Genomic DNA, 27,672 nt, shown 5'->3' on the forward strand with positions numbered 1-27,672 from the left:
GAAAAATAAAGTCATTTGTACAGGGATTTTCAAATACAATTTTATTATCTAAAATGTATGCAAAAATATTCTTTTCAATGGGAGTCCACTAGATCAAATATTCCAGCAAATGCTTCAACTATAAAGCGAAATTCATAAAATATCAGTTTTTCCAAATTAGTTCCTCTGTTTGCAATAAAATTTTAACAGTAGAAAATATAAAACAAACATGCAAGTAAAATAAGAATGTGATTATGTTTTGCCTTGAGCTTCCTAAACTGCACCTGCAAAAGAAATAAAAAGTCTAGTCTATGTAAAGACGGATAGATACAAAGACACATTTATGATGATGATTTTAGATTTATACATTTCACATTTGCCCCTTACAATGTTTCATTCTCATTCATCTTTTTAAGTCCTAAGAACACACCAAAATGACAATACTGTATGTATCTACAAAGAAGCTAATAAGAAATAATTGCCATTTTAGCATTACCAAAATACATGACAAATAAAATTTTTGGAATATGAAACCAAACAATCAGCCATAATATAATTATAATTCTCTTACATTTACCCATAATTGCTACAAAATTTATAAATTTTTATTTAATTAAACATTAAGAAGTCAATTTGTTTTAGAAATACAAGTTTATATATAATATTAATAGGAACAGAAAGATGAGTTTATATATAATAGTCATAGGGAATTTACTATCACACATCAAACATTGGTTCACGACATTTCATTCTTTACATTTGGAAACACAATAGTCGATATAGAACGCAACTAAATTCTTTTCTGTCTGATGTAATCACTGGTAGTTTAAAACGACAGAATCAAGCCCAAACCAGCAAAAAGAAATCCAACTTTCAGAAATCCTCAAACATTTAAATATTTATGTTGAAAGTATTAGAATTTAATAAATTATTTCTGCATAATTTAGATCTTCTTTGATGATGATACAAGAAGCAAAATTATAGAATACTCAATGTATCTCAATTTCAAATCACGAAAAACTTTAATCATTCCTACTAAATATCTTTTAAATCAATATAAAAATGTTTCAATTATGAATGTATAAAAAAATTATTTAATAATAAACCAGGCATTCTTCCTAAACCATGTAGACGTTAAATCCTACCTGCATGACTATTGGGTCATTATTGAATATAAAAAGAAAACTGTACATAGTGCTGAGTATATTGGATTTAGTGTCAACTAACTAGTTGGCTGCTAGTTAATTTAATAATGACCCAATAGTTATTATTGAATATAAAAAAAAAACAAAATTATATGTAGTGAGTATACTGGATTTAGTGTCAGCTAACTAGCTAGCTGCTTGTAGTCATTCCTATGAAGATGCAGTTAAAGGGTAAAATTTAAAATTCTCTTCTATTTTTGTATAATACATAATTTCTTACTACTATTCATTCTTACAGTTATAGTTTAAACTGTTTCCAGATAATTTCTACCAAGATTTAATTAATGAAATTTTTATTTTTGTTATAATTTAAAATAATCATGTAACATATGCACTTTCCTAAAAGGATTTCTTAGTGCATTTTTATTATTTATCAAGGAAGCACATACTAGGTTGTCAGTATATATTGAAATTTAATTTTACCTCCTACAGAAATTAGGGGCAGGGGAGGGAACAAACAAGTCAGGCACTATCGCAAACAGTCAAGGACCTATTAAATCTTCATGATACCCAACCCCTCTGCTACGTTACATCATTTCATTCAGACTTTTATAAATTCCTATGGTATGTGTTATAACACCAGTTCAAAATCTTTCCAAATTTAAGGTGAAACACCATTCTTAAACCCATCCTTCTTAGATTACCTTGCTTATTATTTTTCCAAGAAGATTAAGATAAGTTACCATGAATTTATTCAACTTCCTCTGACTCATCACTCATTCAACTAGCCATTCAAAAACACTTATTCATATCTTATCATGTTCCAGCCATTCTACTAGATGTGGAGATTGAAAAATGAGAAGTTCTGTCCCTTTTCCTTCAAGAAACATACATACAGCCTAGAATAGAGCCATGGAAAAAAATGAAAATATAGTTTACAATTAGAGATATATATAAGAAGCTATGGAAGTACACACAGCTTGCCTTGCAGGTTCAGGAGAGCCTTCAAAAAAGGATTAATTTTCAAACTGAGTTTTAAGAATAAATAGAACCGGACCACACAAAAGAAGAAACAGCACAAAACAGAAAAGTAAAAACAGAAATTCCACAAAATAAAAAGAAACAAAACCTAAGAAGACAGGGGACAGTGTGTGAAAGAAGTCTGACCATGCCCCCTTATTTGCTGAATACCTACCCCAGTGCTTCAGACAGACCTTAACTCCTACAATGAATCCTGTGAACTATTCTGTCACTGATAGCAGGGAATACTATTGGAGGGCAAAAACCATATAACTGGCAGGGTTAGGATTCAAAGTCACATCTACATTATCAAAAAGTTATGTAAGTCTTCAGCTAAATAAAATAAGTAAAATTTTAAGTCTCTATCACTCTACCTCCACTTCAAATCATGAATTAATTCTGTCTTTCCACTACAATAGGGTACCATACTCAATTATCCGAACTATATGTCAGTGTCTTCCACTCTCACCCTAAGAACAGGACAAACTAAAGGACAAAGCTCCGTGATCAAAAAATAAGGCTTAAAGATCACTTCTTGTTTACCAGCATCTCTTCATGAATCTCAGTCACGCACTCAAATTAGAAGTAGACCCAGAACACAAATTGAATGGTCAAGACCCATTGGCATGCTGGGTTCAGAAGAGCCATCTCACATGCAAAGACACACATAGACTCAAAATAAAGGGATGGAGAAAAATTTGCCAAGCAAATGGGAAAAAAAAAAGCAGGGATTGTAGTCCTAGTTGCTGACAAAATAGACTTTAAACTAACAAAGATCAAAAAAGACAAAGAAGGGCATTACATAATGGTAAAGGGAACAATTCAACAAGAAGAGTTAACTATTCTGAATATATATGCAACGAATATAGGAGCACCCAGATTCATAAAACAAGTTCTCAGAGGCCTACAAAGAGACTTAGACTCCCATACAATAATGGGAGACATTAGCATCCCACCATCAGTATTAGACAGATCAATGAGACAGAAAATTAATAAGGATATCAAGATTTGAACTCAGCTCTGGATCAACTGGACCTGTTAGACGTCTACAGAACTCTCTACCCTAAATCAATGGAAAATATATTCTTCTCAGTGCCACATAGCACTTATTCCAAAATCAACCACATAATTGGAAGTAAAATATTGCTCAGTAAATGCAAAAGAACAGAAATCATAACAAACAGTGCAGTCAAATTAGAACTCAGGATTAAGAAATTCACTCAAAACCCCAAAATTACATGAAAATTGAACAACCTGCTCCTGAATGACTCCTGGATAAATAATGAAATTTGGCAGAAATCAAGAAGTTCTTTGAAACCAGTGAGAACCAAGAGACAACATATCATAATCTCTGGTACACAGCTAAAGCAGTGTTAAGAGGAAAATTTATAGCACTAAATGCCCACATCAGAAAGCTAGAAAGATCTCAAATTGACATGCTAACATCACAATTAAAAGAGCTAGAGAAGCAAGATCAAACTAATCAGAAAGCTAGCAGAAGACAAGAAATAACTTAGAGAAGAATTGAAGGAGATAGAGACATGACAAACCCTCCAAAAACATCAATGAACCCACAAGCTGTTTTTTTGAAAAAAAAAAAAAAAAAAAAAACAGATAGACCACTACCTAACCTAATAAAGAAAATAATCAAATATACACAATAAAAATGATAAAGGGGATATCACCACTGACCTCACAGAAATACAAACTGCCATTAGAGAACAATATAAATACCTCTATGTAAATAAACTAGAAAATCTAGAAGGAAAGGATGAATTCCTAGACACATACACCCTCCCAAGACTAAACCAGGAAGAAGTTGAACCCCTGAATAGACCTATAACAAGTTCTGAAATTGAGGCAGTAATAGCCTACCAACCAGAAAAAGTCCAGGACCAGATTGATTGACAGCTGCATTCTACCAGAAATACAAGGAGGAGCTGCTACCATTCCTCCTGAAACTATTCCAAATAACTGAAAAGGAGGGACTCCTCCCTAACTCATTTTATGAAGCCAGCGTCATCCTGATACCAAAACCAGGAAGAGACACAACAAAAAAAGAAACTTCAGGCCAATATCCCTGATGAACACAGATGGGAAAATCCTCAATAAAATACTGGCAAACCAAATACAGCAGCACATCATAAAATGTATCCATCATGATCAAGTTGGCTTCATCCCTGGGATGCAAGGCTGGTTCAACATATGCAAATCAATAAATGTAATCCATCACATAAACAGAGCCAAAGGCAAAAACCACATGATTATTTCAAAAGATGCAGAAAAGACCTTTGATAAAATTTAACTCCCTTCAGGTTAAAAACACTCAATAAACTAGATATTGATGGAACATATCTCGAAATAATAAGAGCTATTTATGATAAACCTACAGTCAATAGCATTCAATGGGCAAAAGCTGGAAGCATTCCCTTTGAAAACCAGTACAAAAATGCCCTCTCTCACTACTCCTATTCAACATAGTGTTGGAAGTTCTGGCCAGGACAATCAAGCAAGAAAAAGAAACAATGGGCATCAAATAGGAAGAGAGGAAGTCAAATTGAGTCTATTTGCAGATAACATGATTTTATATTCAGAAAACCCCATCATTTCAGCCCAAAAACTCTTTAAACTGATAAGCAACTTCAACATCTCAGGATACAAAATCAATGTGCAAAAATCACAAGCATTCCTCTACACCAACAATAGACAGAGAGCCAAATAAATCATGAATGAACTCTCATTCACAATCACTACAAAAAGAATAAAATACGTAGGAATACAGCTAACAAGAGACCTGAAGGATCTCTTCAAGGAGAACTAGAAACCACTGCTCAAGGAAATAAGAGAGGACACAAATGGAAAAACATTTACCCTCATGGATAGGAAGAATCAATATCATGAAAATGACCATACTGTCCAAAGTAATTTATAGATTCAATGCCATTCCCATCAAACTACCATTGACATTCTTCACAGAATTAGAAAAAAACTATTTTAAATTTCATATGGAATCAAAGAAGACCCCATATAGCCAAGACAATCCTAAGCAAAAAGATTCATGCTACTTGACTTCAAACTATACTATAAGGCTACAGTAACCAAAACAGCATAGTACTAGTAACAAAACAAACATATACACCAATGGAACAGAACAGAGACCTCAGAAACAATACCACACATCTACAACCATCTGATCTTCACCAAACCTGACAAAAACAAGCAATGGGGAAAGGATCTCCTATTAAGCAAATAGTGCTGGGAAAACTAGCTAGCCATATGCAGAAAACTGAAACTGGACTCCTGCCTTACATCTTATGCAGTAATTAACTCAAGATGGATTAAAGATTTAAATGTAAAACCCAAAACCATAAAAACTCTAGAAGAAAACCTAGGCAATACCATTCAGGACATAGACATGACCAAGGACTTCATGACAAAAACACCAAAAGCAATTGCAACAAATGCCAAAATTAACAAATGGGATCTAATTAAACTACCAGCAAAGGAAACTATCATCAGAGTGAACAGGCAACCTACAGAATGGGAGAAGGATTTTGCAATCTTCCCATCTGGCAAAGGTGTAATATCCAGAATTTACAAGGAACTTAACAAATTTACAAGAAAAAACAAACAACCCCATCAAAAAGTAGTCAAAAGATATCAAGAGGCACTTCTCAAAAGAAGACATTTATGCAGCCAACAAACATATGAGAAAAAGCTCAATATCACTGATCATCAGAGAAATGTAAATCAAAACCACAATGAGATACTATCTCACAACAGTCAGAATGGTAATTATTAAAACGTCAGGAAACAATTGATGCTGGTGAGGCTGTGGACAAATAGGAATGCTTTTACACTGTCGGTGGGAATGTAAATTAGTCCAACCATTGTAGAAGAGATTCCTCAAGGATCTAGAACTAGAAATAACCATTTGACCAGCAATCCCATTACTGGGTACATACCCAAAGGAATATAAATCATTCTGCTATAAAGACAAATGTACGCGTATGTTTGTTGCAGCACTATTTAAAATAGCCAAGACATGGACATGGAACCAACCTAAATGGCCATCAATGATAGACTGGATAAAGAAAATGTGGTACATATACACCACAGAATACTATACTGCCATAAAAAGGAATGAGATCATGTCCTTTGCAGGGACATGGATGAAGCTGGAAGTCATCATCCTCAGCAAACTAACACAGGAACAAAAACCAAACACCACAGTTTCTCACTTATAAGTGGGAATTGAACAATGAGAATACATGGACACAGAGAAGGGGATAACACATACTAGGGCCTGTTTGGGGCTCAGGGGTGAGTAGAGGGAACTTAGAGGATGGGGGAATATGTGCAGCACACCACCCTGGCACATGTATACCTATGTAACAGCCGATTCTGTGCTTGTATCCTGATTTTTTTTCTTGTTTTTTTGTTTTTTTGGAAGAAATTTAAAAAAAAAAGAGAGGAGGAGGGGGAAAAAGGAAGAAGAAAGAAGAAGAAAAAGAGCAGTTAGCATCTGATTTCCAGTCCAATCTTCCTTCTCCTAATAGACTTCTGAAGGCAAGAACTACATCTTCTTCTCTACAGCTTTATTGTGCCAGACAAGCACCTTTCAAAGTACTCTATGAGTAATTTTAAATTCTTAAGATGGCTACAGCTACATGCTAATTGCCTAGGCTAAGTTCATTTGTTTAATATTTGGCAAAATTTTTCATCGCTGATTTAAGAGTAACAATCAAAAACATAACTTAAAATGCCTTGAAAATACAGCATTACTTTTATAATTCTTTCAATTTTCCTACATACCTATTTTATGTGTTCATTATGCATAGTATAACTAAAAATATTACCAAAAATGTTGATGCCTGTGAGACTGTATGTCTATACTTCAGAAAGACCTTTGCTCTTGTTGTGTTAGTATGAAATGTTTCCCTATCTCTGGAGAGTATCAATAAAGTAGATTATAAAGCCTCATAAATTAAAGACACTCTGTTCTGACTAACTTATAGAGAGAAATGTACATAAATTGAAGATTCCCAAAACACCTATAAAATAAGGAAGTTGAACTTCTCGTATTTCAAATGAGCTAGACTTTCAAAATAATTCTTAGAGAATTCAATTCATATTATTAAGGTAAATCTTTAGAAATTTCAAGTTTTATAACTTTGGCTTAATAAAAATAGCCATATCTCTTCTGATTTAATAATGTTAAGGACAGAGCAAGCACACATTTTATTTTACTTGGGTATGTTTTTCCCAATCATATACAGGTTACTGAACTAATAACCAACTATGACATGTTAAGGTTATATGAAATGTAAATTTCTTTTTAACCAAACTTAATCACTATTCTGGAAAACTTCATGTCAGCAGTGAATTTACTTTGTAGTATATCTACTTGAATATAATTTCCAAAATCTTTAGGTAATCAAAACGTGAAACTGTTATTATATTGACTTAATCAGTAGATAATTCCTCAGAATACCAAAACATTAATTACTAAGCATATTTGTCTATATACTTTTTCTTATTTTTGTATGCTATAAAAAGGTAATACCTTTGAATTCTATTAACAAATATATTCATTTTTCCTATTTTACAAAAATGTAAGAGATGTGGGCAGCTGCAGAAAATTGGTATTCAAGAGCTCTTGTACTCTGTTAAAATGCTTGTGTATGATTGAAAGTTCTCAATTATCTACCCCTCCAGTGTTGTTGCTGCTGTTGTTTTTCCCTGCAAGATGTTAGTTACTTTCCCTGCAAGATTAAAAGTTATAATTATAATACTATGAGTGTTTAAGACTACACTAGGGGTAACAATGTCGAAGAAACAACTGAGTATATACTTTTGTTTTGTAAAGGAAAACATTAGTTTTGCCCTAGATCAGCAGTTCGCTTCAGTTTTGCTTTTTCGTTTTGTTTTGGTTTTGGTTTTTTTGTTTTGTTTTGTTTTGAGACAGGGTCTCACTCTGTCACCCAGGCTGGAATGCAGTGGCAGCATCTTGGCTCACTGCAACCTCCGCCTCCTTGGTTCAAGCAATTCTCCTGCCTCGGTCTCTCAAGTAGCTGGGATTACAGGCCTGCGCCACCAGGCTCGGCTAATTTTTTTGTTTTTAGTAGAGACAGGGTTTCACCAGTTGTCCAGGTTGGTCTCAAAATCCTGATGTCAAGTGATCTGCCTGCCTCGGCTTCCAAAGTGCTGCGATTACAGGCGTGAGCCACTGCACTCGGCCCACTTCAGCTTTGCTTTTATAAAAAAAGAAAAGGAAAAAACATCGCTATACTCCTTTTCCTTACTGGGACTTATTAAGGACCCTGGAGAGCGTTGTTCATGTGTAACTACTGAAATGTATTATATTAGAAATTAAAGTTAACAAATTTTTTAAGAGGAATGGATCTATAAAATAGCAATCGTGAATCTGGTGGATGTTAACACAAATACCATAAATGATGATGGTATTACTTTTCATAGTCATCATTTTGATTTTGCAGACCTCTGAGATGTCTCAAAGTGTTTTCTCTTCAACATGAACACACAATGGACCAAAATGTGATTTTTGTCTTGTTTGATAATATCAGACTCGGAAAAGAAGCTATGAACGTCATTAAAATCAACTTTAGTCAATTTTGATGGGTCTGCTTCCTTAATGTACTGATTAATTTTTTTGCCTACAATAAAAAAGTTTATTCCTACCTCTGCAGCAATTCTCAAATTTGAATATTGACACTTTTTTATTTTCTTAGGTTGCAAACATTCTCCATTCTTTTTTTTCTTTTTTTTTTTAAAGAGAAAGAGAGAGAGAGAATAGGAAGGAGGAAAAAGGAAGAGAAAGAGAGAGAGAGAATGGGGAGGAGGGAGAAGGAAAAGAAAGAGGGAGAGAGAATGGGAGTATTGCTTTCTTGCCCAGGCTTGAATGCAATTTAGTAATGGGTATTGAAAACCTCTTTTATACTGATAATTATACTTAATGATGTAGTCAGGAAGGAATAAGGGAAGAAGATAACAAACAAACAGCCAACCAATATTTAATTTAAACCTATGAAATGCTATGCGATTACTGAGGAGTGATTTACTTCCAATTATATAGTCACCTTTGGAATAGGTGTGAGGTGGTAATGTATGTTTTGTGTATTTGAAGTGGAGAGTTCTATAAATGTTTATTAAGTTTACTTGTTCCGGGTCTGAGTTCAAGTTCTGAATATCCTTGTTAATTTTCTATCTCGTTGATCTATAGAATCGTTAGCTCTTCTTGTTGCATTGATCCTTTTGCCATTATGTAATGTCATTCCTCGCCTCTTTTGATCTTTGTTGCTTTAAAGTCTACTTTATCAGAGGCGAGAATTGCATCTCCTGCTTTTTGTTTATTAGTTTATTTTTACTCTCTGTTTGATTGGTAAATCTTCCTCCTTCTCTCTGAGTCTTTGTATATTGTTGCATGTAAGATGGGCCCGGATGCAGCATACCGATGGGTTTTGGCTTTTTATCCAATTAAAATATATATAAGTTTAATACCGGCGTTTGATGCTAGCTGGCTGTTTTGCCCATTAGTTGATGTAAATTTTTTATTGTGTTAAAGTTCTTTGCTTTTTGATATATTTTTGGAAAGGCTGATATTGGTTGTTCCTTTATATGTATAGTGCTTCTTTCAGAAGCTCTTGTAAAGCAGGCCTGGTGGTGGTGAACTCTCTAAGTACTTGTTTGTTCGCAAAAGATTTAATTTTTCCTTCACTCATAAAGCTTAGTTTGGCTGGATAGGAAATTCTGGGTTGAAAGTTCTTTTCTTTAAGGATGTTAAATATTGGTCCCCACTCTTTTCTGGCTTGTAGGGTTTCTGCTGAGAGATCTGCTGTAAGTCTGATAGGTTTCCCTTTATGGGTAACCTGATCTTTCTCTCTGGCTGCCCTTAGTATTTTCTCCTTCATTTCAACCCTAATAAATCTGGCGATTATGTGCCTTGGGGTTGGTCTTCTTGAAGAATATCTTTGTGGTGTTCTCTGTATTACCTGGAGTTGAATATTACCCTGCCTTGCCAGGTTGGGAAAATTTTCCTGAATGATATCCTGAAGAGTATTTTCCAACTTGGATTCATTCTCTTCATCACATTCAGGTACACCTATCAAACGTAAATTAGGTCTTTTCACATAGTCCCATATTTCCTGGAGACTTTGCTCATTCCTTTTCATCCTTTTTTCTGCATTCTTGTCTTCTCGTTTCATTTCACTGAGCTGGTCCTCGACTTCTGATATCCTTTCTTCTGCTTGATCAATTCGACTGTTTAAACTTGTGCATGCTTCGCAAAGTTCTCGTGTTGTGTTTTTCAGCTCCATCAATTCACTTATATTCTTCTCTAAATTGTCCATTCTCGTTAACATTTCGTCAAACCTTTTTTCAAGGTTCTTAGTTTCTTTGCATTGGGTTAGAACAAGTTCTTTTAATTCACAGAAGTTTCTTATCACCCACGTTTTGAAACCTGCTTCTGTTATTGGAACACACGTGTAATCTATTAAGTCTTGTTCCGTTACTGATGAGGAATTGCAATCCCCTGTAGAGGGAGAGGCATTCTGATTTTGAGTATTCTCTACCTTTTTACGCTGGTTTCTTCCCTTCATTATATATTTGTCCGTCTGTCGTCTTTATAATTACCGACTTTCTAACTGGGTCTCTGACGTCCAACTTGTTGATTTCCTGCGCCGAAATCTGAGCAATCCACTGAGCCGGCCAAAACAGCGGTGTTAAGATTGATGGTGCTTTTCTGCCCGGGAATCTCCGGACTCTGCACCAAGAACTGGCGTGCTAAGGCACCAGCAAAACCGCCACGCCGGCCACAAGAGTCGCCCTGGCGACCCGTGGAGCTCCTCCACTGGGAATCTCCTGGTCCGTGAGCAACTAATATTCGTCTGAAAGTGTGGTGTCCCCTCGTTCTTTGCGCTTTCACTGGGAGGTACGTGCCCGAGCTGCTAATCATCAGCCATCTTGGATCTCTCTCCCATTCTCCATTCTTTTCAAATCCCCAATGCGTCCTCTCATCACTCACATAGAATATTGTTCAACATTTCTTGAAATGATAAAAATCGAACTGATCCTCTCTTAGTCTTCTCTACTCTCTCCCCAGTCCCTCAAAAATAAACTTTTTGGCCAGACTCAAACCTGTAATCCCAGGACTCTGGGAGACCAAGGTGGAAAAATCACTTAAGACCCGGAGCTCAAGACCAGCCTGGGAAACATAGTGAGACCCCATCTCTACAAAAAATAAAAAACATTATTGGGAGGCCGAGGCGGGTGGATCACGAGGTCAAGAGATCGAGACCATCCTGGTCAACATGGTGAAACCCCGTCTCTACTAATACAAAAAAAAAAAATTAGCTGGGCATGGTGGCGTGTGCCTGTAATCCCAGCTACTCAGGAGGCTGAGGCAGGAGAATTGCCTGAACCCGGGAGGTGGAGGTTGCGGTGAGCCGAGATCACGCCATTGCACTCCAGCCTGTGTAACAAGAGCGAAACTCCGTCTCAAAAAAAAAAAAAAAAAAAAAAATTAGCCAGAAGTGGTGGAGCATGTCTGCAGTCCTAGCCACTGGGGTGGCTGGGGTGGGAGGATTTCTTGAGGTTGAACTGGAAGGATAGCTTCAGTCTGGGAGCCAGTGGTGATGGCACTACTGCACTCCAGCCTGGACAAGAGAGTGAGACACTGTCTCAATCGATCAATAAACTTTTTTCATGCAATCTCTTTTTTCCCTTACACTTATACTCTTTTTCCATTCCTAATGTAACTGACTATTTCGGATCCTTCTTACTTTTCATTAAACTACTAAAACAGCTACCAAACTAATTTCCATGCCTATAGTTTCTACCACAACCAATCCACACTGAAATCTCTCCTATCTGAAGAACTCACTCTTTAGCAAGGCAAACAGTGCCAAAACCCAGCTCATTTACTTTTATCTCCTAATACTCTCCTGTACAAAACCTTCCACTGTATCAAAAAAGGAAAAAATTTAATCAAAGCTTCTAAAATGCCAAATCAATTGTCCCACTGGTTTCTCAATTGCCAAAAGAAGGAAAACACACTCCAAGAAGCATATAATAAACCAGTGCCTACAGGGACCGACAACTCCATGTGATAGAACCAAAGAGGTAAGTGGATTCATACTATTTATTTGGACTAAATTACATGCCGCTTTTAAATTCTAAAGATACCAAGAGAAAAATTTCACAACAATCTTTTTTAAGGGAGCTAAAATAAGTGAGGGAAGTTTGAGACAACATTCCAAGCAAAAATAAATAAATAAATAAATAAAGCTTAAAATATAAGAGTATATGCTTTTGAGTCCAACAAACATGTCTTCAAATCTTTGCTCTGCCTCTTACAAGCACTGTGACCTCAGGTATGTTTCCTACCTAAGACTCAGTTCAGGGATGAAACTATCTCCCACTAGTCCTGGAAGGATTTGAAAATAAAATGAAGTACGCACATAAATCACCTAGTATAGTGCCCAGTGCATGATAAGAGTGAAATAAAGAGCTTTTTAAGGTTATAATTACTGAGGTGGCCTCAGATCCAGAGAAAAGGCTAGTTAAGGAGCAGGTAATTGGTAGAGAAAAGCAGTAAAATGGAAAAGGGTTAAGACATATACACAGACTACTTGTGTCATTTGTAGAATTCAATAAATTCACTAAAAAGTATATAGCAAAACCAATCTTCAAGGTCCTTGATTAGATTCCCATGTAAAGCTTGATTTCTTTAGATGTAATGAAGTAGATACACAAAATGTACCTAAAGTTCCTTTCAGCTCTAACCTTCAAGAAGTCTGTAAGATCTGTGGTAAACCAGAATCCTAAAAGTTATAAATGTTCATCACCTTTACATGGTTAAGTGCTTCTGTATTTCACTAAACATATGAGGGCTTACTGATGTTTCATTGATCTCACAAATTTTGGTAACAGAACAATTAAGCCCCAAATAAAAAAAATTACAAGCTGGACCTGACAAGTACATTATCACTCTTATGTGAACCCAAAGTTAGGAGTATTCAGAACCCCTAAAAATGCTCAGGGGCAATTAAAAAAGTAAAAGATAGAAACTTAAGAGAAATAAAAAAGATCTGAACAGGAATAGGAGGTTTGTAATTGGGTCAACAGACAAGACAGCATTGAGAAGACTGAAAAAAGAACAATATTTCAGAATGGTGAAATGAGTGAGCAAGACTCTAACTACAAGCTACAAGCTACTTTAGAACAAACTCAAAACTTCTTATTCCCAAGTCATGTCTTCACTGTAGGGAGTTCTTTTACATATTTAAGATATTCACAAATCTATCCTTTCTCTAAAAAGCTAAAATCAAATTATAATTCTATAGCCTCTTTCTATATGAACCATGGTTAGAGGTTGTACTAAATGTAATTAATATTTAACATGCCTATTTATCAGACTTTTTCAGTGTAATTTCTAAGTCTTTCAGATTGGCATTCACATCTAGAAAAGTATTCTTCTCTTTCACACTTATTCAAAATCACATCTGTAGGCTTATTTGTGAAATGAACTGCTTTAAACACATACTTTTATCAGCTTTCATGTTTGTAAATTGTGAGGATTGCATGTGTGAAATTATAGTAAGTTTGTAGTATTCTAAATTTAACAGTGACAAGATTGGCTGGGCGTGGTGGCTCACGCCTATAATCCCAGCATTTTGGAAGGCCGAGGCAGGCAGATCACGAGGTCAAGAGATCGAAACCATCCTGGTCAACATGGTGAAACCCCATCTCTACTAAAAATACAAAAATTAGCTGGGCGTGGTGGCATGCACCTGCAGTCCCAGCTACTCAGGAGGCTGAGGCAAGAGAATTGCTTGAACCTGGGAGGCGGAGGTTGCGGTGAGCCAAGATCTCACCATTGCACTCCAGTCTGGCGCCTGGTGACAAAGCAAGACTCTGTCTCAAAAAAAAAAAAAAAATGACAAGATTGTCTTCTCCCATTTATTTGAAGGCATAAGAAAGGACACTGTCCATGAAGTATCCAGCAAAAAAGTACTTATTTCTATCAAAACTTAAATTTGTATACTATAAGACCTGGCATGGTATGTGAAGCTACTAGGGGAAACACTTCAGGATATTGTGTTAGGCAAAGATTTCATGAAGAAAAACCTTAAAAGCACAGGCAACAGAAGCAAAAAATAGACAAATGACATTATAGCAAAAAAAAGTTTCAGCACAGCAAAAGAAACAACAAGCGGAGCAAAGAGACAACCAACAGAATGGGAGAACGTATACATAAACTAATCATCTGACAAATTATTAAGATCCAGAATATACAAGGAGCTCAACAGCAAAAACATAAATAATACAATTTTAAAATGGGCAAATGAGCTGAACAGACATCTCTCCAAAGAAGACAGACAAACGGCCAATAGGTACATCAAACAATGCTCAACATCGCTAATTACCAGGGAAATGCAAGTCAAAACCACAGTGAGATATCATCTCACCCCAGTTAGAATAGCTTTTATCAGAGAGACAAAAACTAACAAATGCTGGCAAGGATGCAAAGGAAGGGGAACTCATACACTGTTGGTGGTAATGTAAATTAGTATAGCCATTATATAAAAAATAGTATGAAGGTTCCTCAAAAAACTAAAAACAGAACTATCAAATGATCCAGCAATCCCACTACTGAATATATATCCAAAGGAAAAAAAATCAGTATGTCAAAGAGATACATGTTTATTGCAGCACTATTCATAAGAGCCAAAATATGGAATCAACCTAAGTGTCCATAAACAAATGAAGATTTTAAAATATGGTATACATATAAAATGGAATACTATTCAGCCATAAAAAGAAAAGAACAAAATCCTTTCATTCAAGGCAACATGGATGGTCTTGGAGAACATTATGTTAAGTAAAGTAAGTCAGGCACAGAAAGACAGATGGCTCATGCTCTCACTCATACTGGAAGCTTAAAAAACTGATCTCATAGAAGTAGAAAGTAGAATAATGGTTACTAGAGGCTGAGAAGGGTAGGCAAGGCTTTGGGGCTGACAGTCAGAGGTTGGTTAACAAACAGCTAAATAGGAGACATGGTGTTCTAGTGTTCCATAACACTTTAGGGTGATTATAATCAACAAGAATTTATCGCATATTTTCAAATAGCTAGAAGAGCAGATTTTGAATGTTTCCAGGGCAAAGAAATAATAAATGTTGGAGGTGATGGATATACTGATTACCTTTATTTGATCATTACATATTGTATATATGTACTGAAATATCACAGTGTACCCATAAATATGTACAATTATGTGTCAATTTTTTAAAAAACAAAAAATCTGGCTAAAAATTCTTAAATTTGTATTGTTAACCATATATTATATAAAGCAACATCAAAATGATAACTCTATAACCTAAAGTTTAAATAATTTTTCTATTTACATATATCATGTAAAACTACTTCCATCATTTTGGTCATACTAAATATTTAAGGAACTACAGAAGACTATAATATAAAATGCAAATGAAATAAACTCATCCAGTAGTCTTGCATGCCATATTTTTTTTTAAAAAAGTAAAGCTATATGTAAGAACTATTTTAAAATAAGAAAATATTGATAATTCAACTTCTATATGTAAATTACTCAGATATTACTGTAACAAAGAGAAATGATTACTTATTTATGGCAGTAACACTTACTTCTAAGTACACAAAAATAATAAGAGTTATATTCAACAAAGATTTCATACTGTCAATTTTTTTATTATTTTTAATGTTTTCAAATATATATTCTATAGATAAATAAGTATAAAATATGTTGGAAAGTTTAAACATCTAGTCCCTATGAGTTTCAATAAGGGCTTCTTCATCACCCATCTACTTGGTAACTTTAAAAGATTCTTCCATACATTCTGCACACATGCATTTTTTTTCTCACAGCTGATCAAGAGAAAATAATTTTAGCAATCCATGTTCACTAGTAGTTACACTAGCAACAGCAGCAGTAATAGTGGCAATAATCATAATACTTCAACTTTAAATTTTTTAAAAAATTATGTGATACCAACCTGGTCTCCAAAGTCCTCTGGAAATTTCCACAATACCACAGGATCTGTAAATAATCGACATGTATAATTAAACAGCAGCAAAAGAACACATTTAAAGAAACAGTCTTGGTTAAGCACTCTTAAAATTGTCAAAGCTACTTTAATTACAACACTTAAATTTTTCTTTAAACATTTATAGTTGATGACATTCACTTCTCTTCTTTTCTATAATTAAGTATTTTGATTTTTTAAATTTAATGACCTTTGAAATAGAAATAAATGACATTAATAACTTGGTCAGGTTATTCAAAATCATTACTGTATTTCTTTTAGCAACTCACTTTTTATTTACATATCTTAGGTTTTTTAAGATTCTAAACTTTGAATTTTCTATTTTAACTACACTTTTAAAATATTGGTTTTAATTTGAAAAGAAAAATATAAATGTAGCAAATATGTAATAAAATATATTATAGCCCTCAGGACTAGACCAAAATACACCTTAAATATCCATTTAAAATTCCAAGTAAGATTTACAAAACAGTAATAATATTTGTCTTATATCAGTTTTTAAATCTCATATTTGCAGTAATAGATAAGTTGGTAAGTAGATATAAAGCAGCTCATTTAAAATATAATTGATATTTGCAGGGCATTTCACAGAAATTTTTCTAACATGTTATATCTAGTAATTCATATATATAAATCAGTATTGTTGTATAAATATTCACAACAGCTTTTCATTTTCTTTGTTTTTCAAAGTATTTCTCATCTACTTAGCACAATAAAATGCTAAGATCTTAGTTTAGTAAGCACTAATATTTAGTCATATACTTATTTTTTAATTCTGTCAAAAACAAACTTCTGAATATTTCAAATGTGTTTTAAAGGGATAGTGCATAATGTATTATTTCTTCTGGGGAAAAAAAAAACACACACACACACACACACACTTGAAAGCCCAAGATAAGACTAATATGAGTAACAAGTACCACCCATATGACAGGGTTTGAACTCCACTCCAAGTAAAAGGACTTGTGAAAACTTATAGCTTGATTCCATTATTTGCACTATTCCATACTACTTTCTTAAAATCACAATCTAACTATATATTTCAAAACTTTTAAAACTCAACAAATGTCTAGCAACATTTTTAGCATGAGTTGGCTCCTCTTGTGTTTACACTTAAGTTCCACAAAAAGTTTTTCAGGTATTTTAAATTTAAAAAAAAAAAAAAGTAAGCTTTCTATAATTAAACTTTTTATTAAGGACTGAAAAGTTTCGATATAAATAGCAAAAGTCAATAAATTTAAAATATCTTATATAAGAATAATGCATTACCAATTTATGAAGGTAATATTCAATGATTATATACTCACATAAAACAAAATGTATACATTTCTAAAATGAATGTGGAATGCATTACACATCACCTAAAGACACTCAAACATCAATGTCTTGTGGATAATTATGTTTCCAGTTAGAAAAAAATAGACATATCTTTATATAGCAGTTTTACCAAAATGGTAGGAGCTAAGATTTGAATCTCATAAGTGCCTGACAGAATTTTCATAAAATATTAAATGAAAGTTTTTATCTTCATGAAGTAATACAATTACTAATGGCTACATAAACAAATCCTCATGCAGAAATACAGAACAGTTCTTTCTCGTGAATAATGAAACTAAAGGGTTTCAATGTGAATATTTAAAATATCCTTTTTAAGTAACCTCAACTTTGTAATTACTATCTGAGAAAATATTTGTGACAACTTTCTTACAACCATGTCTTAAATAAGGATATTTATGTTATTGTATAGCTTAGAGTTTGCCCTTGCTGCTTGTAAATTTACCTAAACATGTTTTGCTGTCTGACTTTTCCTCACTACCATTTTTTTTTCTGTATACTCTGTTTTTTCAGAGGGAGAACAAATAAGTACACAAAAACTGCATCTATTGGTTCAATCACAAAGTAGAAAATATCCCAGTTCTTTTCATTAAATGAATTTCACCATTCAGGGCTCGAAAAATTATTATAATCATGTGTATCCATATTTTGAAATGGATTAACTTAGTTACTGCCTATGTGATTAGATTTAGACCACATCTGACACATCTTTGTAGCAACTTTTCAGAAGTACTGCAAAGGAAGAAACAAAAGGGCTCTGAAAAAAATAATCCGATTCAACAACTTTATGCACAAAGACTGAATTTTCTGTTCCCTGAGGATTACTTTCCAGATACTCGATCTGATCTGGCAATGTTAGGTCAACTTTATGCTGATTTTATGGGTGAAAGGATGAGAACTGCTGGTGGGAATCATCGTTGCCAGTTATGACTGATATACACTGTGTTTTTCTTTTTTCCAATGTCTACTAGTAAATCAAAGGAGACTCCATATCTTAACTTAAAAATAAAAAAAACTTACTGCCAACAATCTAGACACCAAACAAATATGAAAGGAAGAATATTTGATTTTGACATAAATATAATTAATCTTTTAGTTTAATAAGAGATGTTACAGTGTAGTAAGAAAAAATATGAATTTTTATTAAATCAGTAACTTTAGAAGATGAATATTTACAGTATGATTGCACGTCATCAATATAAGGATTCCAAATTCACTATTAAGGCTTTTTTTAAATGTAAAGTAAGACAAAGTCAGTAATATTTTCTTTCCCAATAAAATATTTCACATTTCCTGGCCCTTAACTGAAAAATTAAAATAACTTAGAATACCAGTGTGATTTTACTATACTACCAAAAAAGCAGGAAAAAAATTCCAGTTTGCACAAAAGGATAGTATTTCCTTAATTCTTTGGAATTCAAAGATGACTAAATATACAATATCTTCAAATTTATGCATTTATAAAATAGCAGTTCAGAGACTACATACTTTTGGAAAACTAGAATGTATACTACTAGTATTTTGCTTGATTATGGGTTTCAGTGCCTGATATACCCACACTGCAGAAGAATACGTATGAAGAAATTGAGGTCAAAACAATGAGGAGTGTGATTTACTCATGTGGCTAGTTAATGTCAGAGGTTACAGCTTTCTTAGTTGAGATGCGAGGACCACATATTTTAAATAATTTCCAATAATTCACACATTTTTCTTGCCCTTTTAACTTAAGTTCAATTTATCTCATTCAAAAACCTATGCAGTGCTAAAGCAAGAGGAAAAGTCCCTGCCTTACAATGCCCTACAACACTCACGGAGAGAAACATCAAGGAACGATTTCGTTATTGTGCAAAATATTCTTTTAAGTGAGGTATCCTGTAGTAACATTTGAACTCAAAAACTCATTGGCTTAAAAATGTTAAAAAAAAAAAAAGTTCCTAATGAATCAATCATGTTTTCTGAATATAAATGAGCAAAAATCATTAAAGAAAATGTGTAATTTTTTTGGTAATGTATGATTTTTATTCTTTCACCTGTGGACATATAATGGTGAACTAAACAAAACAGGGTCTACCACTTATAGAAAAGAGGAACATCTAAACATAAAACTGAATGCATTTTTATGATACTAAAAGGAAGGGTGCTGCAGGAGCACACGATAAGGAAATCTAATTTAGAGAATCACTAAAGGACTTCAAAAGGACATAAATTGACACAAGTTAGACAAGCTAAGGATAATCTGGGCTATAAAGTGGGCAGGGAGAACTTTCTAGAGTGAAGAACCGGTATGTATGACATCTTGAAGGTTAAAAGAAAGCAGAATACCTTTTAGGGACTGAAAAAACATCTAACATATCTAGAATGTGAGAGAATCTCTAGGGATAAAGCTGGATTAGCAAGGGAAGCCACTGAAGCAGACAGTGGTATAAACCAAGTGAGAAAGAACCACCAGAAAGGAAGAATGCAGTTAGTGTGTGTGATGCTATGAAAGTCAAGGGAAGAGGGTGTGTCTAAAAGAAATCCTCAAACAAATGCTGCAACACACCGAGAGACAACGACTGAAGAATGGCAACTATGTTTAAAGACATAACACCACTGTAAGATGAGTCTCAGTGAAGGGTAGGAAGGAGGTGGCCAATTTAAGATTACGGAATGAGTGAGGATGAGGAAAGATAGGCAGTATGTACAGAGGCGATTTACTTAAGAAAGGATACACAAAGCAGAGGAACGTAGACAGAAAGATTAAACTAGAGAGATTAGTTTTTTTCTTTTGACTGGTATAGACTTGAACGTGTTTAAAAGGCTATGGGAATTAATGAGCTAGCAGAGAGCCAGCAAACAAGGAATACAAGATCCCTGAGAAGGCAGGAAGAGTTGTAATTCAGATCAAGACAGTAAGAGGAGCCTAAAACAGAAGCAGAAGTATGTTTTCCACTGTTGCAGAAAAAGAGGAGAAAAAGACATAAAGCCAAGTAAATTTGTAGTGCAAAGATACGAGTTTTGTGAACAAACTGCAAAGATTTTTCTGTGTAATAAGCAGCTCTCTAAAGCAAGGCTTTCTGCTAAAACACACAAAAAAAGCTGTTGAAGCTTTAAGGAGGAGGTATGAAATAACTGTTTCAGGCAAAGTTGAATTCTCAATATAGGCAGATACCCAACATGGCATTTAATGGCAGCAAAATGGGATTTTGCCCAATTGGTGGATTCCATCAGGGTGAGGTTTCTCCCAGTCATGTGGATGGAAAGATAATCTAAAACAGTGACTACAGATCTGAATTATGTATCTAAAACTAATAAAAAGGAAGTCATAGTTTCTAACATGTCCATTAATATTATATGTTACACCAAACCATGCAAATGTATTTTAAAATAGCATCTTTTCAGTTAAAGATCTACTACATATATCTGAAGACTGTAGGACTGAGAAATAAGATGACATAAATAAATGAAAGTATATGTAGAATTATGAAATCACATAGTTGAAGTTCTGAGTTTTCTACTTATGAATAACACAATGTTTTCTGTCTATGATAAGAAGCAGGTTTTGAAAAATAGCAAATCAGTTTCCTTCTCTCTTTCTCTCTCAGACTCTCTAGGCTGATCTTAAAAGAGTCTCATCTGTTTATCCAAGTGTACTATATAAATATCCTTTTTGATGTGCTATTTTTGAAAAAGTTTGATAAGTATATAATTTAATAATAATAGGTAAAATTATATTTTTATTACATCTGCCAAAATAATTTTCAAACTAATTAATTATTGTAATTTTTTTTAGAGTACAGTGTCATGATCATGGCTCACCGCAGCCTCATTCTCCTGGCCTCAAGCAATCCTTCCACCTTACTCTCTTAAGTAGCTGGGACTATAGGCATGCACCACCATAGCCAACTAATTTTTTTTTTTGGTAGGGATGGGGTCTCGTTATGTTTCCCCAGCTGGTCTTGAACTTGCGAGCTCAGGTGATCCTACCACCTTAGCCTCCCAAAGTGCTAGACTTACAGGTGTGAACTAACACACTCAAACTTATTGTAATTTTATATTCAACTTGACCACACACACACACATACACACACACACACACACACACACACACACACAAAGATTTAAGGAAGTAATTCACTCAATCATTTAGGGCCACAAATGACTTTGGGGAAGCCAGAGATCCAGAAGACTAACACTTTGCCATTTTTCCTTGGCACAGACTCCAGCAAAACAAATATATACAGCACTGACAGAAAGATATCACTCATTCTGACAAAGCTGTAATAAAAAGCTTCACTAATCCATTCAAAAAAGAAAAGTACAATAGACTGCATTACAAACTTTAAGACTATAAGCGACAGTGAAAGCAACAGTGAAAATAAAAAGAAACTCGTTACTAGAAAGTCTTAAACTGAGACTACATCTAATCTTGATAAAACATATATAAGCAGATGTTTGTATAAATTATTTTGAAGTTAACATATAAATCATATTTAATTTTGGCATCTTTTTTAAAGATCTAATTCAGTAGCTCTCAAACTTTAACAAAAATGTCTAGACAAACAGATTGCTGGGTCCCACTCACAAAACTTCTGAGGTGGGTCTGAGAAACTGCATTTCTAGTAAGCTCTCATGTGATATTCATGGTACGGGTCTCAGGACCACACTTTGAGAACTAACAGCACGGACTACGTATCTCTTACAATGATTACCATTATGTATCACATGTTAAAAAATTTAATATTTGTTCATTATAAACATTCTTTAAAATATGACAACAAATAATCCAGATTTTCCCTTATTACGTATGTACTTGATATGACAACAAATATATCTTAATGGGGATAGAAAGAAACATCAACTATGGCACAGCAGAAAATAATTTTAGCAAGAAAAATATCACCAAAAGGTTTTTAAAACCCTTCTGTGCTAATAAATACTACTGATTCTATAATTCTATTTTCATATCCCAATGAAAAGAATTTTATTTCAAAATTGAGTGTTTTGTGACACTGGAACCATACAATTTAAGGAACAATTATGGAGAACGATAGTTACGCATACACAAGATACACTGCCTACTTTTCCCTCTATCTTTATATGCTGTATACATACATATTGGTAGTCCACACCTAAACAAGATAGATGTCTTCTGTACTTTTCCAACTCAGACATGTGAGAAAATTTTTCTTGCTGTGCTGTCTTACAATGTTTTCTTTCATAAATTTAAGCAATTAGTTCCAATATGAACAACAGAATGTCCATGAATGCAAAAATATTAAAAAAATAATAATGTCTCTTTTATTTACTTATTTGATATTTTCAAGAAAAGTTTCATTATATATGGATAGAAACTTAGTATTTTCTGAATGAGAAAGGATATGAAATACTTTTTTTTTTATCATCCGAAATTATACTGTATCCCGTGTCTCGACCAGGATCCAGGTATCCTTGCTTCCTATATACCATCCTTTCTAAAATATGCTGCTGTAATTTGCTAAACTTTGATTTTACTGTTCATTCATTAGATATCAATTTAAAGAAAATTCATCAGTCTAAAAAGTTTCTTAATTATCTATAGGAAGACCTTCTCAGCAAGCCAAATATTTAAGTATTTTGTAAAACAGTGACCTAAAACTTACAGACTTTCTTTGAATAATACTTGGAAATTTGTACGTAAGGAAACCTAGAAAATGATACTAATTACTAATAGTACTCAAATCAATACCTTCTCAATCTGAAATTAAAATAATTCTTCATTTAATCATATAAGTAGGATTTATACATACAAAAACCTCACAGAAATGAAAACATTATTTCAAGATCTTTTACTTTATAATCACTTGTAAAAATAGAGATCACACTTCTATGTTTTGTTTTACATAATGTATACATTAAAATTAAAAGTAAGCAATTTTAGAAATATGTCCATTTATTCACCATCCTAAAAATGCACATAAGCAAGGGTGGAAATAAAACCTAATGTAATGATCCATTGCAATCATCTTCATTCTAATAAGCCATCCTGGAAAATCAAACTAGTACTTTTTAAATAATTTTGGTTTTTTGAAACTCAAACCTTAAGAAACAATTTGGATAATGGATAATTCTAACCTTTCTAAATATTTTTAGAAAGATGTAAAATCAGCATCACAACTTAAAATAAAGAAGCTCTTTTTTGAGCAAATATTAGCAAATTCTAACCAAGGAAAATGGAACTTCAAAGAACCTTAAGAAAATATAACTCATAGCACGTTAGATACATCATTTTGCTACATCTATTCCTTTTAAACAAGGCCTATTATAATAAAATGAAAACCCTCATCAATCATCTGATAGAGTAATTCCAAACTTAACCAAACAGGGCTAATGGGTGAGAATTGAATTGAAAACACCTTGACAAAGAAAGCAATTTCTTTTCTTCGCACTCCTCTGAAGCTGTGGGTGATCATGGTAATCGAACCATCAACAGTGAGGGGCCATCTGTCCCAAGGGCCCTTCATAAGAGTTAAAAAAAAAAAAAATCAACAACAAAAAAGGGAAAGAAATGCTGAACCACAGATGTTCAACCTTGATTAATCTATGACAAGGAACTTACAACTGAGAATCAATGTTTTGACGTGTTTCAGATACTAATCATTAAAAGCCAACACAAAAGTTTTTATAAGAACACAGAGAAAAAAGTTAATAGGTTGCTTTTAGAAAGATGATCTGTCATACAGAACGTAATATACCTTTGAGTCAGCTATGATCTTAAAGTTGCTTTAAGATCATATCCTAAAGCAATAGCTTTTATTATGATTCCCATAAGGAGGAAAGAAGGTAAGAGGCCATGTTTTAAGTTAGCATGAGACCGTTGTTTCTTAGAATTCTTTCTACAAGTATATGGTTAAATGAAAGGAAGACATGTATTTTTATTCACAACACTCATTATATTAACTCTTTGAAGTAAATCATTTTCAAGAAGCACCATCTTAATGTGAAACTTCAGAATGTAAAATTAACTGAACTGCTCAGAAAACAGCTTTATTTATGATATTTAAAATAATGTTCACACTACACCAAAAAATAATTTTGCATAGAACTGCAAATGCTTCAAAGCTTTATTGTTTGATATAAAGATAGTCTGAAGTATAATAGACATCTAATACTCCTAGATATAACAGATACAGTTTCAATGATTTGGGAATAAGCTTAAAATCCATGAATAGAATCATAGTAACTATAAAAATGACTTAAAGTTCACTAACATAAAAACATGTGTAAGCTACATTAAGAATATTAAAAATATTTTTAAATTATTTTAAAATAAATACAATAAAATAAAATATTAAAGAACCAAATTAAACCATGCATGACCTTTCTTTCAGGATACTTTTAAGTTAGAATAAAAGTAAATGTAGAATAAACTTAAGATTCTAACAAATATAATAAATTCACTAAGAAATTTACTGTAAATCCAATAACTCTTATTTATCTTTGTCTCTACAAAGCCTAGGAATGGATCCTGTCACCCCAGAGAGATGACATCTCAGGCACATGACAAAAGAAAAGTACAATGCCCTCTCAAAGAAGAGACACTCAACTCACGTCCTGCCTAACATAAATTTGTAATTTGAAATTACTACAGAAAATCTACACACCTGTCATTACAACCATCAGAAACAAAGAATGGAATTAAGATACTAATTTTGTTTTTTTCCTCCCTCACAGGCTTCAGATATTAAAATTATCTGAAAAAGCATATATTATAAGGATTTAAATGTCATACAATAAAATAATAATTTGAAACATGAACAAGCAAATTTTGAAAGCTAGAACTTTTAAAAATATAATCTATGAAAGTGAAAGCTCAATGAATAAACAGCACATCTTATAAAACTGAAGAGAGAAATAGTGAACCAACTCAAACACAAATGATATGAAACAGATTGAGCCATAAAGAGACAAAATAAATGAGAAAAACAGAAGCGGTTAAGGAAAAATGGAGACCAGAATGACATAAATCTGTTTAGATTTCTAAAAGATCAGACCAAAGAGAACAGAGTATGTATAATGGAGGAGGGAAGAAAATAATATTAGAAGAAATAAAGGCTGATTTTTCCAAAACTGATGAAAGACAATCTTTAGATTTGGAAATGACAACAAACCCAAGCAAGATCTCAAGGAAGACACAACTAGAGGCATCACGATGGAATTGCAAAGACAAAAAAGAAATGGATACCTTACAAAGCATCCTAGAGAAAAAACAGATAAGTGGAAAAATGTATACATTATTATATCGACAGCAGACTTCTCAATAGTAGCAATGGAAGCCAGAAGACAGTGGAATAATATATGCAAAAACTTAAGAACTATGCAAACAGGAATGTAGGGAAAATAAATATATTTTCAGAAAGACAAAACTGAAAGATTTACCAAGAATAAACCATCACTACAGGAGCAGCTAAAGAGACTGTAACAGAAAAATTCTCCTTTTTTACAAAATGCAAGAAATTACATATTTCATGTTTCAGGCATATACATAAAACAATGTTTACTGAAGCACTGTTTATAATTAGCAAAGTTGTGAAAGATAACCTATATGCCCATCAATATGAAAATGACTATACCATTATTATTCTATGAAATACTATATAACCCTAAAAAAGACTATAGCCTTGAAAAAAAAAGTTATATTTGTTCACATGAACGAAATCTCTCTAAAAGAGTGATAAATGAAAATAATGAGATAAGATAAGGTCAGAGAGCTAAGGAGAAAGAAGCAGAACATAAAGGGCCTTACAACTGATAAAAAGGAACCTGGCTTACACTCTGGGAAAGAGAGCCACAGAAGCATTTGAGAAGAGAGGAGACATGCTCCGAAAATATTTTAACAGGATCACCCTGGCTCTGTGTTGAGTATAAACTGAAAGGTAATAATATAATAAACTGAGTTATGAGGCTACAGATAATATTTAAAATGAACCTCTTACGAAAAGAACTTATACCATTCATATAAACATATATGGATTGGAATTCAGATATACATATATATATGGATGTATAGATAGATACATAGATAGATAGATAGACAATTTGTGGTAAAATGTCAGGGAAGGAAGCAAATAACATAAGATTTACAAGATGATCCACACTCTGGAGACAGAATTCATGGCAAGGGCAATAAGGGTCAGAAAGTCCAACGGAAACTCTCCCAGTAGATTATAGTGGGTGTTTTATGAACCTGACCTTGACCCAGTGACCTTGCTGGCATGTAAGTACTCTGGAAAGGAAAGAACAGTGTTTTGTAAAACTAAATGAGATCTAGATCTGCAGAACTTCAACACAGATGATGAGGAGCCCTCCTATTCACTTTGCAGAACCACAATCCAGGCTGTGAAGGATCATATGATGTTAAAAATGGAAAGACCTGTGATAGCAACATCATCAGGAATGGCAGTCCAGGAGCCAAGGGCGGCAATAATAAAATAGGATATACTTCAAACAGTGGTCTAAGATGAGAGTGAATATCACTGTCAACACCCAACAGTGTCAGAAGCATAATCCTCGGGGGTGTACTAAAACAAGGGCTAGACAAACGATTGCACCAGTGATATGGAAATAATTGCAGTGAGACATTAAGAACAAAGGCATGAAGCATAGTAGCTGAGGTAGATAAGCAATTCCTCAGCACTTATGAGATACCCCTGGAGGGCCCCAGAAATATTAAGAGAATGAATACCTAAAAAAGGGACTGAGACTCAAAAGGTACTCAGACAGAGGTTATCAAGCTGGAAAAAATTGAGTCTAAATACCAATGTGATGTCTTCTTTTCCTTCATGTTAGAAAAACCTAAGGACGTGCGGGCAACACCTTTCAAATGTCCACAATAAAAATTAAGAAACTTGTTAATGTAAAACTATAATAACAAAATGAGCATAACCTAGATGTTAATTTCAGTTCTCAGGTCTCTATTGATGTAGTATGAAAAGCAAATGAAAGTAGAGATGTGAATATTTTACTCTGTTTCTAATTAAATATGTTGTTTTATTTCTAAAATCTTCCCTGATGGTATCCAGAGTTTCCTTAAACTAATAACAGTTAAATATCATTAACCTTTAAGGTC

At 33.6% G+C, this 27,672-nt stretch overlaps 1 protein-coding gene across 8 annotated transcripts in view; it reads right to left on the bottom strand.

Annotated features, from left to right (window-relative positions):
• The window catches only part of DENND1B (DENN domain containing 1B), a 260,254-nt gene that overhangs the window by 186,251 nt on the left and 46,331 nt on the right, over nt 1-27,672 (bottom strand). For all 8 annotated transcript variants that reach the window (XM_012459584.3, XM_064360208.1, XM_064360210.1 and 5 more), the window contains one exon: nt 16,200-16,243. In XM_012459584.3, the coding sequence (XP_012315007.1) occupies nt 16,200-16,243 (44 nt within the window). The remainder of the gene's footprint in view (nt 1-16,199; nt 16,244-27,672) is intronic.

This window comes from Aotus nancymaae, unplaced genomic scaffold (genome assembly GCF_030222135.1).
Source record: "Aotus nancymaae isolate 86718 unplaced genomic scaffold, 86718_ANA_hifiasm-v0.15.2.pri h1tg000039l, whole genome shotgun sequence".
Taxonomy (NCBI): domain Eukaryota; kingdom Metazoa; phylum Chordata; class Mammalia; order Primates; family Aotidae; genus Aotus; species Aotus nancymaae.